This window comes from Brassica rapa, chromosome A02, assembly GCF_000309985.2.
Source record: "Brassica rapa cultivar Chiifu-401-42 chromosome A02, CAAS_Brap_v3.01, whole genome shotgun sequence".
NCBI lineage: Eukaryota > Viridiplantae > Streptophyta > Magnoliopsida > Brassicales > Brassicaceae > Brassica > Brassica rapa.
The window spans coordinates 152,716-165,139 of record NC_024796.2 but is presented as its reverse complement, the minus strand read 5'-3'; the positions used below and the strand labels follow the sequence as shown (position 1 = coordinate 165,139).

Genomic DNA, 12,424 nt, shown 5'->3' with positions numbered 1-12,424 from the left:
TGGGAAGTAGGGTGTTTTGGATTACTAGAGACTACGTATATTATAATAAGGACACCACGTCGTTTAAGTAAAGAGAGAAATTACGGATATAATGGGCCGATTAATTAGAATAAGCCCATTTTGAATGATTACGTATTTAAAGGGCCAGATACCATAACGGACTTATCACCTTTACCCCTCTCCCCGGTGTTTTGTGGTCCTAGTGGAGTCGTTCCGGATCATGCAGCAGAGGACATTGAAAACCTCAACCGATGCTTGAGACCACAGATTGATAATAAGAACTAAAGGAAACCAAATTCAATACCAAACTGTGAGGACCCTTTTGTTAGTCAAACCTCATACTAAGAACAGGTTCCCACAAGTTCAATATCAATGGACTCAAGAATGTCTCATTTTAAAAACAAACAAACAAATTATTATTATTCTTATTATTATAACTGACAACTTGTTCTTGCAAATAGAAGAAGTCGATTACAATCACTACCAAAGATTATAACGGAAAACACCAAAGGGATTACATAAACTACTCATCAAATATCATCTTTTTCTTTTGTCTTTTTCTTGGACATCACTGCAAAAATGGTCTGAAACCATTTTCGTCTGAAACTTTACCTTTCGTTTTGGTTTCTTTTCACTCGGAGCGATTAGCGAACCTCTCAACCTTGTCGTCGTTGAGATTGATCCCAACCATGGCCTCTCCAAGCCCACAGCTCACCTCCACAAGCATCTCCGGGTCACTGTAATGAGTCACCGCCTGCACAATCGCACGCGCCCTACGAGCCGGGTCACCGCTCTTGAAGATACCGGAACCCACGAAGACACCGTCGCATCCAAGCTGCATCATGAGAGCCGCATCTGCCGGAGTAGCGACTCCACCAGCGGCGAACTGAACGACGGGAAGACGGCCGAGCTGTTTGGTCTGCATCACGAGATCGTAAGGAGCAGCTAGCTTCTTGGCGAAAGTGAAGACCTCGTCGTCATCCATGTTCCTTAAAACCCTGATGTCACCCATAACAGACCTCACATGCCTCACCGCCTCCACGATGTTCCCAGTCCCAGCCTCGCCTTTCGTCCTGATCATCGCCGCACCTTCGCGGATCCTCCTCAGAGCCTCCCCGAGGTTCCGGCAGCCGCAGACGAAAGGGATCCGGAAGTTATGCTTGTTGATGTGGTGGTCCTCGTCGGCGAGAGTCAACACCTCGCTCTCGTCGATGTAATCGATTCCGATCGCTTCGAGGATCTGCGCCTCCACGAAATGACCAATCCTGGCCTTCGCCATCACCGGAATCGTGACGGCCTGCTTGATATCCTTAATCATCTGGGGATCGCTCATCCGAGCGACGCCTCCCTGAGCGCGAATGTCGGCGGGAACGCGCTCCAGAGCCATGACGGCGCACGCGCCGGCTTCCTCCGCGATGCGAGCCTGGTCGGCGTTGACGACGTCCATGATTACTCCGCCGCGGAGCATCTGGGCCAAACCCACCTTGACGGAGAAGGGAGATTTCTTCGCCTCCGTTATCGCACCGTTACCGTACACCGCCACTACGCCGGTTCCTTCCATTGTCGGAATCAATGAGAGAAAGAGAAGAAGAAAGTTTTGTGGAGGAAATGGAATTGATTGATTGGTGAATCGATTTCTGGCCCATCCTCGCCTATCTTCGACTCTCCTTTATACTGAAATTTGTCATAAAACCCATAAATAAAATTAAAATTAAAATAAATATTCCATTTTCATTGGCTATGATCGGGCGGTCCAGATTAAAAACACGCCATTTCGATTTTCGGGTTAACACACATGATTAGTGGACTGCAATTACTAATTTTGAAGTTATAAATTATTAATATATTTAAATGGAGTTGTCCGAATTTGGATTATCTCATCTATCTATCAGACTATCAGTGGTGAATGCATTCCTAAATCAACGAATATGTAACGTAATCAAACACATCTTAAACAACATGTTTTAATTTCACTTCTATCCACCAACCTTCTTGTAATTTAGTCTGATTTATAATTTCACTATATCTAATTGCAGTAACGACTGATTCGTAATTTAGTCAGGGTCGTTTTAGCTATAATATTAACATCGCTGATAATCGCTAGCGCCTATAGCATAGTGTATGCACTTGACTATTTATATAACAGAAACAAATTATAATTTTCAGTAATATACAAGACTATCACGATTTACCATGGAATAGTCTGTATTAATCCGTAGTATGAACTTTGAATTCTCTATTTAGTCTAAATACACATTAATCATTTGGTCAAACAGTCCAAATTGTTTCTACAATCAAACTTTTTATTACGTTATCACTTATGGGAAAAATCATCTGACACCAGAGAAATGTAAGTGGACCTCGTAGAATCCACGACTGGCGCTCTAGTCCTCATCAGTTGCTGCATAAAGACAATGAGAAAAAGAAAAAGATGGCAGAAAATGATGGGAAGCATCTTTTCCTCACAACATCTCTAAACTTGTGTATTTGAACAATCGATAGCCAGTGGGACTAGGAGAAATATGTTCAAAAACAAATAGTAGGAGTTGATTAAAAAAAAAAAGCAGCCCTAAATAATATCAGAGAAAAAAAAAGCTGTTTGCAACGATAGAAAACAAATAAACAGGCGGCTGAGGATGAAAAGGAAGGGCCGCCTCTAGTTTGCAATCAGTAGATTTTTTCCACTCACTCCACACAGCGGCCCAACACTCCCAACTTGGTCATGTGATTACTCGACTGCAATAATGACTGATTACTATAAGTCCAAAACTATCCTTGACTACTTTATTTCTTATATAACGGGACTCTTTTGAGCAAACAAAACAAGGGTAATGTTAGCTAAAGATTAGTAGTAGAAACAATCAGATCATATAAGTAAGGAATGAACCATAATGTATGCGTGTAAAGAATCGCTACAGCACTGAAAAAGAATCATATCAATAAAAGATGAAACCAAATATACACACATAAGAAGAAAATGGTAGATTTAGGAGCAATCAAGGCAGACAATCAAGCCATTCTCGTTACATAACAAACACTGAATCCTGGAACCATCAGTAGAGACAATCCGTCTGCTACCTCTGCATCCATCACACATCAAAAACCTAAACCCATCGCACCTCCCGCAAGGTGTATCTCCGGCGACTGGAACACCCTCAAACAAAGCCCTGAACTTACCTTGCTCGTGCAGACCCAATACCCTCTGAGCTCCGCCGATGCACCTTCCCTTAACGAACAGAACCGGAGGCAAGACCTCTGTTTCCTCCGCAGCTGCTGAAATGCTCCGAAGCTCGTCCCTGTAGTGTATGTGCATGGACACATCCCTCTCGTAGTACTTGACTTTAAAGCTATCGAGGAGGAAGCGGATCATGTTGCAGTCGTCGAACGTCTTCCTGATTCCCCTAAGAGAAGTTGTGTAGAATACAACTGACTCCTCTCCTCCAGGAGGACACCGTTCCTCAAATCCCAATACCGGCTCTTCTTCGGCTACAATCTCAAGGTCTTGCCCTCTATCTTCTTCTTCTTCTTGTTCGTCGTCGAGGGGAGGAAGGGTGTCCTCGATGCTCACTTTCTCCATTCCGCTTTCATCGGCGGGGAAGGCGATAACGTCTTCGTCTTCATCGAGATTGGGGTTTCTGGATAAATCGTTGATTCTCCTGAAGCATCCCACAGCTAATTCGAAGGCTTCGAGCAGCTTAGGATCGAAGAGTGTGATCGAATTCAACTCAGGTCTTCTAAATCCAGATCCCAAACTCTTTCTCCCCATAACCGCCGATTTGATGTCTCTCGGAATTTGATTTACGGGTGGACGGATATTCTCCTCGTTCCCAGAAGCTTCTTCTCCTTTATTCTCGTTTTCCGCGAGTTCCGTTGTTGCGTCGTCAATTTGATGTTGAGGAGGGGCTCTCCACATCATAGAACCTGCTGTAATCTGATTAGATATCTTTGGAAGAAGCTCATCTGCAGCTGAAAGCACCTGCAGAATCCGATCCTGATTCAGATACTCACCCGCAGCTCTGATCGATTTCAACTTCTTTGCAAACTTCATCCTCGATGACTTCATCTCCTCGGATCAAAATGGCTGAGTGATACGAACGACAAAATAAAAAGTGTTCAGGTGAAGAAGAAGAAGAAGAAGCAGAGTGATTGATGATTATTCAATTTTAATCCTAACGGCTAGAAAAGACGGTCGCTACTTTTTTATCGGGGGAAAACAAACGAGAGTGAGCAAGGAAGGGATACAGTACGGTTGGGTGCACTGAGAGTGCCACGTTGCTATTTAATTTAACAATGCACGTTTCATAAGCGCCAGCCCATCGCAACTTTAAAGAGAGCCTCTAATATATCATCATCATCTCGTCAGTTTGGTGGTGGACAATTTTGTAATGTATTAAAAAAAAAAGAAAACAAATGGTGAAACAATTTCAGAAAGAAAAAAAAAACCACTAAAAAACTCTTAAAACAAAATGATTACAAACCCACCAAGAGGTTGTTCAAGTCACTACACAGACAGAAACATACAGCTTCTAGTCGTATCTTTTGCTGCTCCACGCTAGTATTTTCTTTCTCCTACTACGGGTTTACTTCTCTACAAGCATACCATCCAAACCTCTTCTTTCTTCCAAACACTTGTCCTCTCACTAGAGTTGACTAGACGGGCACACGCTTGCCCCGGTACTTGTCAAAGAACTGTTGCATCACATACACAAAATTACAAGCCAATCAATAATAAGCGGAATATGCAATAGAGTTGATAGAAACTTTAGAAAACACTAGCCTAGAACTAACTCAAGATGAGCAGAAACAATTGAATTAAGTTTTTTCTGTTGCAGTGAATAGGAAGGAAACATACGGATCGAATATAAGGTAGCTGAATGATCCAGCCGAGAACAGGTATCTTTTGTACGAAAACTGCCAAGGTTGGCCAGAAGCCGCTGAAATATGGAAACACTGTTAGTAACTAACTGTCAATGCAACACCAGTAAGGGGGAAAAAGAAGAAGTTAACGAGACCTGAAGAGAACAAAAAAGCCATAGGTCTCCAACATCATTCCAAAGATAGGCCAGCCAAGGAGTACAAAGAAGAAGCCGGACCCAAAAGATATGGTTCCCTGAGTGGAAACACAACACAATATTAACCAGAAAAAACACTCGTAACTAAAGTAGGAGAAGGGAGAAAGAGAGAAACCTTATAGTTCTGACGCTTGGTGAAAAACTGCATGGTAGACTTGAGGCCAATGGTAAGACTAACCCCAGAGATGAAAAGAATCTGAAAAAGAAAAACAGAGTGCTCAGTAACAGTTGGGAAAGGAAATGATATATATAAGTTTAAGAGGAGGGGAACGAACATACATTACCCATGGCAAGTAAGCCCTTATCAAAGACAAACATGATTCCCAAAAAGGAGAAGAAAACGCCAAATGCTGTCAGCCCTAACCCAATTTCTGTTGCATAACAAAACCATTTAAGTAGCAAGATCAATTTGACAAAAAACAAAAAACAAAGGGTAGCGTAGCACATTCAATGAAATGAAGACATACTTTTCCGGTCATTCATCTCGAAGGACATCATTGCTTCCTTGCTTCTTTGACCTTTCGCTGCTACTTGAAAAAAGAAGAAGAAGCTGAAATTCAGGAAACACGAACAATAAGGGTTTACAAATGGCTTCACCAAGGCTCTCTGATATACAGAGATAGGGAATAAATATTTGGAAACCGTATATGGATTTGAGGTGGAATCAAACGAGCATAGGGCGATGATATATCGGACAACACACAGAGAAGAGATTCAACACGATACTAGAATCGATCTAATCTGAATGACTCTAAACAGAAAATGGAGAGAGAAATGATGATGGATCATAAGAAAGGAAACCGACAATGATGATGAAGAGGATGGATCGTAACTCACAGATCTAGTACAAGCAGACAAAAAGGATCTAAACCTCGGACGCAGATGCTCCTCGTAGACGAATTGAAAGTGGGGATTAATAACAGATCAGGCGAAGAGAGAAGGAAACCTGAGAGATAGATAGGGAGACACGAATTGGACGCAGAGAGAAAGAGGTGTCTCACCGATTTGTTGTCGCCGGAAAATAGTGATATATTTATCAGTAACTGTACTATGAAATTATTATGTGTTCCTGAAGTTACTAGAACACCCCCATGCACATCTGTCATCAGGCGACGGTATTCTCCTAGTTATGACTATATAGCCGAGGGTGTATGAGTAAATCTTCATAAAACGCAAAGCTCCGGTCACACTGTCTCCGGTCCAGAGCTAAAACCAAATCCCCTAATTCAATTTCAATCTCGAACCCCCCCCCCCAAGAAACCCTACGACTGCCCCCACTCATGGATATAGCACTCTTCTCGCCGTCCTCCCTCTTCGCCGCCGACGATGACTCCTCCTCCGGTAACACTTATGTCTTTCTAGTTTCTGCTTATGACCCAAACAAGACTCAACATGCCATTACATAGCGAGCTAGTGATAGTAACTGTAGTTATTTATTAATGTTCTCAGATGGAGAGACGAGGGAGAGCTTCCTTGATAGGAATCACCAGTTTCCTGGAATGGTACGTCGCTTCCCTCTCCTCCTTTGATTTAAGGGCTCTCTTGGCAAGCTCTCTCTGAGTAGAGTAGAAAGAAAGAAAGAAATACTAGTTTTTAAGTGAATGTTTGGAATCAGGAATTGCATATCCGGGAATTTGGTTTCCACCAGCTGAATGCAAACTTGCTCTGGCCTGGTTCTTTCTCCTTTGCTGATTGGTTAGTCCAGCATCCCCACTTGATCCGTAACCGCCGCTGTCTCGAGATTGGAAGGTACTACTTCTCTTCCTGTGATTTATTGGTTTTTATTGTTGTTGTGTCTTAATTAAACTGAGCTTCTTCTTTTCTTTCCCAGCGGCACCGGTTCTCTGGCTATATTTCTTAAGAAAGAGTTTAATCTAGACATAACTACTTCAGACTACGATGACCAGGAGATTCAAGACAACATTGCTCATAACTGTCTTGCAAACAACATTACCCCTTCTCTCCCCCACATCAGGCGTCAGTTTCCTCCTCCTTTTATCTTAAGGGTAAAATGGCATTAAGTGTTTATATATTTTGTTTGACATTTCTTCTCGTCTACTATAATTATTATTGACAGATACATGGGGAGATGAATTCCCAGCCTCAGTTCCTGATTGGGATTTAATCATTGCCAGTGATATCCTTCTTTGTATTTCCCTCACCCACCCTCTTTTCTTTGGTTACATCTGAAAACATGTTAATACTTGTCTTATTTTGAATTTTGCAGATGTGAAACAGTACCCAAACTTGATAAAGTCTCTCTCTTTTCTTCTCAAGTCCTATAAACCTAAAGACACCACCACCAATCCCGTTAGTCAAGCAGATTGCAAGCTAAATGGTCAGTCTCAACTCCCTCTCTCTTTTTTGTTTTTGTTTTTGTTTTGTCATCACAACTCTCACACCAAAACAAGTCTTATCATTACTCACTCTCTCTTTTTACCGACTAGGAGCAGAGTCTGATCAGCTACCCTGGCCGGTGTTCCTAATGAGCTGGAGACGAAGGATTGGAAAGGAAGATGAGTCTTTATTCTTTAATGGTTGCCAAGAAGCTGGCCTCGACGTGAAGCATCTTGGAAACCGAGTTTATTCCATCAACCTACCTTAGAGAATCCAACCTCCTCTGAAGAATAGGATACTACTCCTCTCGAGTCTGGTCTCCTTCGCAGATTGTTCGCCTCTGAAATTAGTGTTGCTCTTGCAGCTTATTTTGAATTTGCTTTTTCTTTTTTTTTTGGCGGGGGGTGGAAATGAGATACAGTTGTAGGATCATTTCAATCTGTTTGTGTCGCTTCTCGTTAGATTGAACGTTGTAACAAACGTTATGATCACGCTCCTATGCATCAAAGTTGCAAAATGTATGTTGTATGATTCATCATTTAAGAATGATTTGACAAAAAAAAAAAAAAAAGTTTCAACGGATGGTTTGAATACCGGTTCGTTCCGGTTTAAGGATTAGCTTTATAAAGCTCGTCTTAAAGCAAATAAGAGGTTTTTGTCAACTGAAGTGGAGCGTGGGTTTCTGTACTGAAATCAGAGTCTTTGCTTCGGTGAAACAAAGAGTTATTACAAAGACAAGTTAAAATTCCGACAACGGGAGGGAATTTTCCAGGCAATAAAATTAGGGGTTTTAGGAGGAAAGGTGGGAGCTTGGAAAAGAGATGGAATTATTAGGGGAGTGCAATCTAGAGATCCTGGAAACTCTGTCGGAGGATGCAATTGAGGAAATAACAGAAAGCTACGGTGGGTTTTTCACAACAGTGGAGTCTCTCATTGGCGGAGATTCGTCAGTGGAGCAGGAGTTGGTGTGTCATGTTTCAACTCTCTGCAAGTACGGCCTTGCTTCTCTTGTTCGTGACCACTTTCTCTCTTCTCTCCAGGTATTTTCTGAACACTGATTCCTTGTGAGTGCTTCAGCTTCTTCTTGACTTAGAAAAATTCTTGAATTGCAGCAAGCTTTTGACAAGGGCGGTGCATCCACTTTTTGGCTTCATTTTGATGATTTTCGCCATAAGCAACATACTGTAAGCAGGGCTTTGCTTGCTTATGCCTTTTAACATTTTTTATTTATTTTTCGATTCATAAAGCTTTTGACTAAAAAAAACAGAATACAGGATTACGGAGAAGAGATTCACGAAGCGCTGTGCGGGGCTTTGGAAGAAATTTCTATAGAGAAGCAGTTTCATGACAAGTGTCTCTCCATACTCTTTCACGCCTTGCATTCCTTTCAACAACAGTCTTCAGAGGCAACAATAATGCACAACTCAGATTCCGAAAGAGTTGAGCTTTTTTCCACATTCCGCTCAATGTTGTCTTCTACTTTGATGACTACTCTTCCTCCTCATTTTCCTGGTATAACTACCCCATCTCAAACTACCAATGGGGCACTAGTGTCTTCCTTCTTTATTTTTTTTTATATATATTTGCCACTTCAAGCTCAGTCATATATTTTTGGTCTCTTTGTTATGTTCTTAGAAATACTGCACTGGTATTTTAAGGAAAAGCTGGAGGAGCTAAGCGCAATCATGAATGAAGACGACACCCAGCAACTCGAGAGCGATGGCATGGATTTGGACGATAAGCTTAGATCTAAAAATGGAGAAATGGATGTTGATGAAGGCTTTTCAAGACATGACGAGTTGGTGAAGAACATTGGGAAGGTGGTCCGCGACCTTAGAAGCATTGGTTTCACTTCTATGGCTGAAAACGCCTATGCTTCCGCTATCTTCTTGCTTCTCAAGGTACACTCCTCACTGTGACTTATATAATTCATATAACTCAGTACTTTGTTTGACAATTTGTGCGTGTCCATCTCCAGGCGAAAGTGCATGATCTGGCTGGTGATGATTACAGGACTTCTGTTTTGGGATCAATCAAAGAATGGATTCAGGTAGATTCTCACTCTTATCTACCATCATCAGATTGTTTTTGGTTATTTGGCGATTCTTCCTGACATTTTTAAGTCTCTTTCCAGACAGTCCCTCTTCAGTTCCTTAATGCGCTCCTTTCTTACCTTGGTGATTCCCTAAGTACCACACAATCTGGCCTCACGTCCCCTCTGGCTTGTTGTCCATCTCCAAGCTTTTCCAAAGTGGTCACTCCTTCCGAAGGAATCGTTAGGTGGAAATTACGCCTTGAATATTTTGCCTATGAGACACTCCAAGATTTAAGAATAGCCAAACTCTTTGAGATCATCGTCGATTATCCTGAGAGGTATAGCACTTTCTTTCTCCCCCCACATATCTCACTTGAGACCCTTCTCAAATATTGCATCTCTTGGTTGATGCTACAGTTCTCCTGCTATTGACGACTTAAAACAGTGTCTTGAATACACTGGACAACACTCTAAGCTAGTCGAATCTTTTATTTCTTCGCTGAAATATCGTTTGCTCACTGCGGGTGCCTCGACCAATGATATACTGCATCAGTACGTGTCGACCATTAAAGCACTTAGAGCAATAGACCCAGCTGGTGTGTTTCTGGAAGCAGTGGGTGAACCAATCAGAGACTATCTACGTGGACGGAAAGATACCATTAAATGTGTAGTCACTATGCTTACCGATGGAAGCGGAGGGAACGCAAATGGTTCCGGAAACCCTGGGGATAGTCTTCTTGAGGAGCTGATGAGGGATGAAGAGAGTCAAGAGAATGTTGGTTTTGATGATGATTTCCACACTGATGATAAGCAAGCCTGGATCAATGCTTCTCGGTATCTTTTTTCTTCTTTTATATATTCTTTGTTTATCATCATCATCATTGGCTTAACTTTGGTTTTGTCCTCCTGCAGTTGGGAACCGGACCCTGTGGAGGCAGATCCTCTAAAAGGTAGCCTGAGTCAGAGGAAGGTAGACATACTGGGAATGCTTGTTGATATAATTGGATCTAAAGAGCAACTAGTAAATGAATATCGTGTTATGCTCGCTGAGAAGCTTCTCAACAAGACTGATTATGACATCGACACTGAGATACGCACCGTCGAGCTTCTCAAGGCAATCCTCCATTCTTTTTCCTCACTCTAAAATTGCTTATTTCGACAGTGTTGGATTTGATTTTTACCGTTCTCTCTTATTAAATGCCAAATAGATACATTTTGGAGAAGGCAGTATGCAAAGATGTGAGATAATGCTGAACGACTTGATTGATTCTAAGAGAGTGAACACTAACATTAAAAAGGCATCTCAAACTGGTTATATTTCTGAAACTCTTTCTCAATATTACAACTGCAACGTAGATTCCTGTCTTAGAATCCTATCTGTGTCCTATCCCTTGTTTTTCAGGCACTGAGTTAGGAGAGGGTGAGCTGTCTGTTGATATTCTAACCTCGACGATACTTTCAACAAACTTCTGGCCACCAATTCAGGTATATCTACATTTGAAGGGGTATAGACTAGACTATTGTGATTGCTTCCATTCACTGAATTGGAGGAGGAATTGCAGGAGGAGCCTCTGGTGTTACCTGGACCTGTTGACAAGCTGCTGTCAGATTATGCGAGTCGATATCATGAGATCAAGACCCCTCGTAAACTACTCTGGAAGAAAAATCTTGGCACTGTCAAGGTAGCTTTTGTTGTGTAGAGATACTAAATGATACATGTTTTGTTTGGAGTATCGGAGAAAGCAGATACTGAAAAATGTAACTCTCTCTCTGTGAAATGGGCTTTGGTTGAACTCAGTTGGAGTTGGAATTTGAAGACAGAGCTATGCAGTTTACAGTCTCACCCACACATGCAGCCATTATCATGCAGTTTCAAGAAAAGAAAAGGTAACTAACTCTACAAGAATCAAATCATTATGGATTGTTTTCTCTCGGCCAGTGTTACTGAAAGCATGTAAGTATATGTTCAGTTGGAACTCGATAGATCTGGGTGCAGCCACGGGGATACCAATTGATGTATTAAACAGAAGAGTAAACTTGTGGATAAGCAAGGTACCCATATAGTTTGATATAAAGCCATTCATTTTGGAGAAAGTAAGAGCTAAACTTGTAGATCATTTAGGGAGTTTTGAGAGAAACAAGAGGAAGAGAGCCAAATGGGAACGTGTACACGCTAGTTGAGTCCATGACTGATTCGGGGAAAAACGAAAGTGAGGAGCTTTTAGGAGGTGATGAAGAGAGTGAAAGATCAATCGCATCTGTGGAAGACCAGCTTCGCAAAGAAATGACAATATACGAGGTATGTTATGATGCAAACTTTCATATTCTACCTAATCATTTGCGTAAAATCTTTAAAGACTAATAATCAAATAAATATGTTTTTTAATCAGAAATTCATCATGGGAATGCTCACAAATTTTGGAAGCATGGCACTAGAGCGAATCCATAACACTCTAAAGGTAACAATCAAAGGTCATACACACTAATTTTGCAAGGTTATTTATTATCTTTGATTATATGATGATCATGTTTGTTGTGTTGTGGTGGTGTAGATGTTCTGTGTAGCGGATCCATCGTACGACAAGTCACTGCAACAGCTACAGAGCTTTCTGTCAGGGTTGGTATCTGAAGAGAAACTTGAGTTTCGAGATGGAATGTATTTGCTAAAGAAGTAGTTTGAACGCACGCTTGGACATTGAACATCATTTTAGCTCCTCCACCTCCTAACACTGAAGCAGCTGTTAAGTTTGAATCTCATTTTGTTCCCTTTGATCCTCCTACCATCTTTCTTTTTTTGATGTCTGTAATTTTGAATTGAAGGCATTAATTAATCCCAGAGATTTTGTATGTCAGAGTTCATACATTTTGGTAACAAAAGTCGGCTTAGTCCTAACTTTAAAAGAGAACATGGAACAAAGCTTTTAAGGTTAGTGTTGGAGATGAACCTGATTAGTTATTGACAACTTGTTATTTTGGTTCA

At 41.5% G+C, this 12,424-nt stretch overlaps 5 protein-coding genes across 24 annotated transcripts; 2 read left to right on the top strand and 3 right to left on the bottom strand.

The window, feature by feature from the left end:
• Positions 1-392: 392 nt before the first annotated feature.
• LOC103850418 (pyridoxal 5'-phosphate synthase subunit PDX1.3) lies at positions 393-1,672 on the bottom strand. Its single transcript, XM_009127170.3, has one exon. It carries the CDS (start codon positions 1,559-1,561, stop codon positions 632-634), a length of 930 nt encoding a protein of 309 aa, XP_009125418.1. The 5' UTR covers positions 1,562-1,672; the 3' UTR covers positions 393-631.
• Positions 1,673-2,849: 1,177 nt separating this feature from the next.
• LOC103850417 lies at positions 2,850-4,225 on the bottom strand. The gene has a single exon (XM_009127169.3). The coding sequence runs from the start codon at positions 4,061-4,063 to the stop codon at positions 2,987-2,989; it is 1,077 nt and encodes a 358-aa protein (XP_009125417.1). The 5' UTR covers positions 4,064-4,225; the 3' UTR covers positions 2,850-2,986.
• Positions 4,226-4,318: 93 nt separating this feature from the next.
• On the bottom strand, positions 4,319-6,273 carry LOC103850415 (vesicle transport protein GOT1). Of its 18 annotated transcripts, none has more exons than XM_033286042.1 (7): positions 5,910-6,151; positions 5,540-5,602; positions 5,352-5,446; positions 5,188-5,268; positions 5,013-5,110; positions 4,853-4,934; positions 4,319-4,689 (listed from the first exon to the last, which is right to left on the bottom strand). In XM_033286042.1, exons 2-7 carry the CDS (start codon positions 5,568-5,570, stop codon positions 4,651-4,653), a joined length of 426 nt encoding a protein of 141 aa, XP_033141933.1. In that variant the 5' UTR covers positions 5,571-5,602; positions 5,910-6,151; the 3' UTR covers positions 4,319-4,650. The 18 variants fall into 18 exon arrangements, with proteins under 18 accessions (XP_033141933.1, XP_009125412.1, XP_018512269.1 ...); XM_009127164.2 differs by having other exon boundaries at positions 5,352-5,443; XM_018656753.2 differs by having other exon boundaries at positions 5,540-5,622; positions 5,944-6,143.
• Positions 6,214-7,901, top strand: LOC103850414 (protein N-terminal and lysine N-methyltransferase efm7). Of its 2 annotated transcripts, none has more exons than XM_009127160.3 (7): positions 6,214-6,413; positions 6,522-6,574; positions 6,688-6,821; positions 6,904-7,049; positions 7,150-7,221; positions 7,300-7,410; positions 7,526-7,901. In XM_009127160.3, the coding sequence occupies exons 1-7, from the start codon at positions 6,353-6,355 to the stop codon at positions 7,675-7,677; spliced, it is 729 nt and encodes a 242-aa protein (XP_009125408.1). In that variant the 5' UTR covers positions 6,214-6,352; the 3' UTR covers positions 7,678-7,901. The 2 variants fall into 2 exon arrangements, with proteins under 2 accessions (XP_009125408.1, XP_009125407.1); XM_009127159.3 differs by having other exon boundaries at positions 7,520-7,901.
• Positions 7,902-7,994: 93 nt separating this feature from the next.
• On the top strand, positions 7,995-12,298 carry LOC103850413 (anaphase-promoting complex subunit 2). Of its 2 annotated transcripts, none has more exons than XM_009127157.3 (16): positions 7,995-8,449; positions 8,522-8,593; positions 8,684-8,921; positions 9,045-9,310; positions 9,388-9,459; positions 9,544-9,782; positions 9,862-10,278; positions 10,357-10,558; positions 10,653-10,755; positions 10,847-10,929; positions 11,007-11,126; positions 11,243-11,331; positions 11,415-11,496; positions 11,567-11,743; positions 11,835-11,903; positions 11,997-12,298. In XM_009127157.3, the coding sequence occupies exons 1-16, from the start codon at positions 8,231-8,233 to the stop codon at positions 12,117-12,119; spliced, it is 2,571 nt and encodes an 856-aa protein (XP_009125405.1). In that variant the 5' UTR covers positions 7,995-8,230; the 3' UTR covers positions 12,120-12,298. The 2 variants fall into 2 exon arrangements, with proteins under 2 accessions (XP_009125405.1, XP_009125406.1); XM_009127158.3 differs by having other exon boundaries at positions 8,121-8,449; positions 8,677-8,921.
• Positions 12,299-12,424: the final 126 nt, after the last annotated feature.

Excerpts from the sequence above, each read along its gene's own strand:
- LOC103850418 (XM_009127170.3), bottom strand. The coding sequence starts at position 1,561 with ATGGAAGGAACCGGCGTAGTGGCGGTGTACGGTAACGGTGCGATAACG.
- LOC103850417 (XM_009127169.3), bottom strand. The coding sequence starts at position 4,063 with ATGAAGTCATCGAGGATGAAGTTTGCAAAGAAGTTGAAATCGATCAGA.
- LOC103850415 (XM_033286040.1), bottom strand. The coding sequence starts at position 6,178 with ATGACAGATGTGCATGGGGGTGTTCTAGTAACTTCAGGAACACATAAT. Across the intron at positions 5,623-5,909 it reads TGTCTGCTTGTACTAGATCT|CTTCTTCTTCTTTTTTCAAG; the intron begins GTGAGTTACGAT and ends CCTGAATTTCAG. Across the intron at positions 4,690-4,852 it reads AGCTACCTTATATTCGATCC|TTCTTTGACAAGTACCGGGG; the intron begins GTATGTTTCCTT and ends GTGATGCAACAG.
- LOC103850414 (XM_009127159.3), top strand. The coding sequence starts at position 6,353 with ATGGATATAGCACTCTTCTCGCCGTCCTCCCTCTTCGCCGCCGACGAT. Across the intron at positions 6,414-6,521 it reads CGACGATGACTCCTCCTCCG|ATGGAGAGACGAGGGAGAGC; the intron begins GTAACACTTATG and ends TAATGTTCTCAG. Across the intron at positions 7,411-7,519 it reads AGCAGATTGCAAGCTAAATG|GAGCAGAGTCTGATCAGCTA; the intron begins GTCAGTCTCAAC and ends TTTACCGACTAG.
- LOC103850413 (XM_009127157.3), top strand. The coding sequence starts at position 8,231 with ATGGAATTATTAGGGGAGTGCAATCTAGAGATCCTGGAAACTCTGTCG. Across the intron at positions 10,559-10,652 it reads GCACCGTCGAGCTTCTCAAG|ATACATTTTGGAGAAGGCAG; the intron begins GCAATCCTCCAT and ends AATGCCAAATAG. Across the intron at positions 10,930-11,006 it reads ACTTCTGGCCACCAATTCAG|GAGGAGCCTCTGGTGTTACC; the intron begins GTATATCTACAT and ends GAGGAATTGCAG.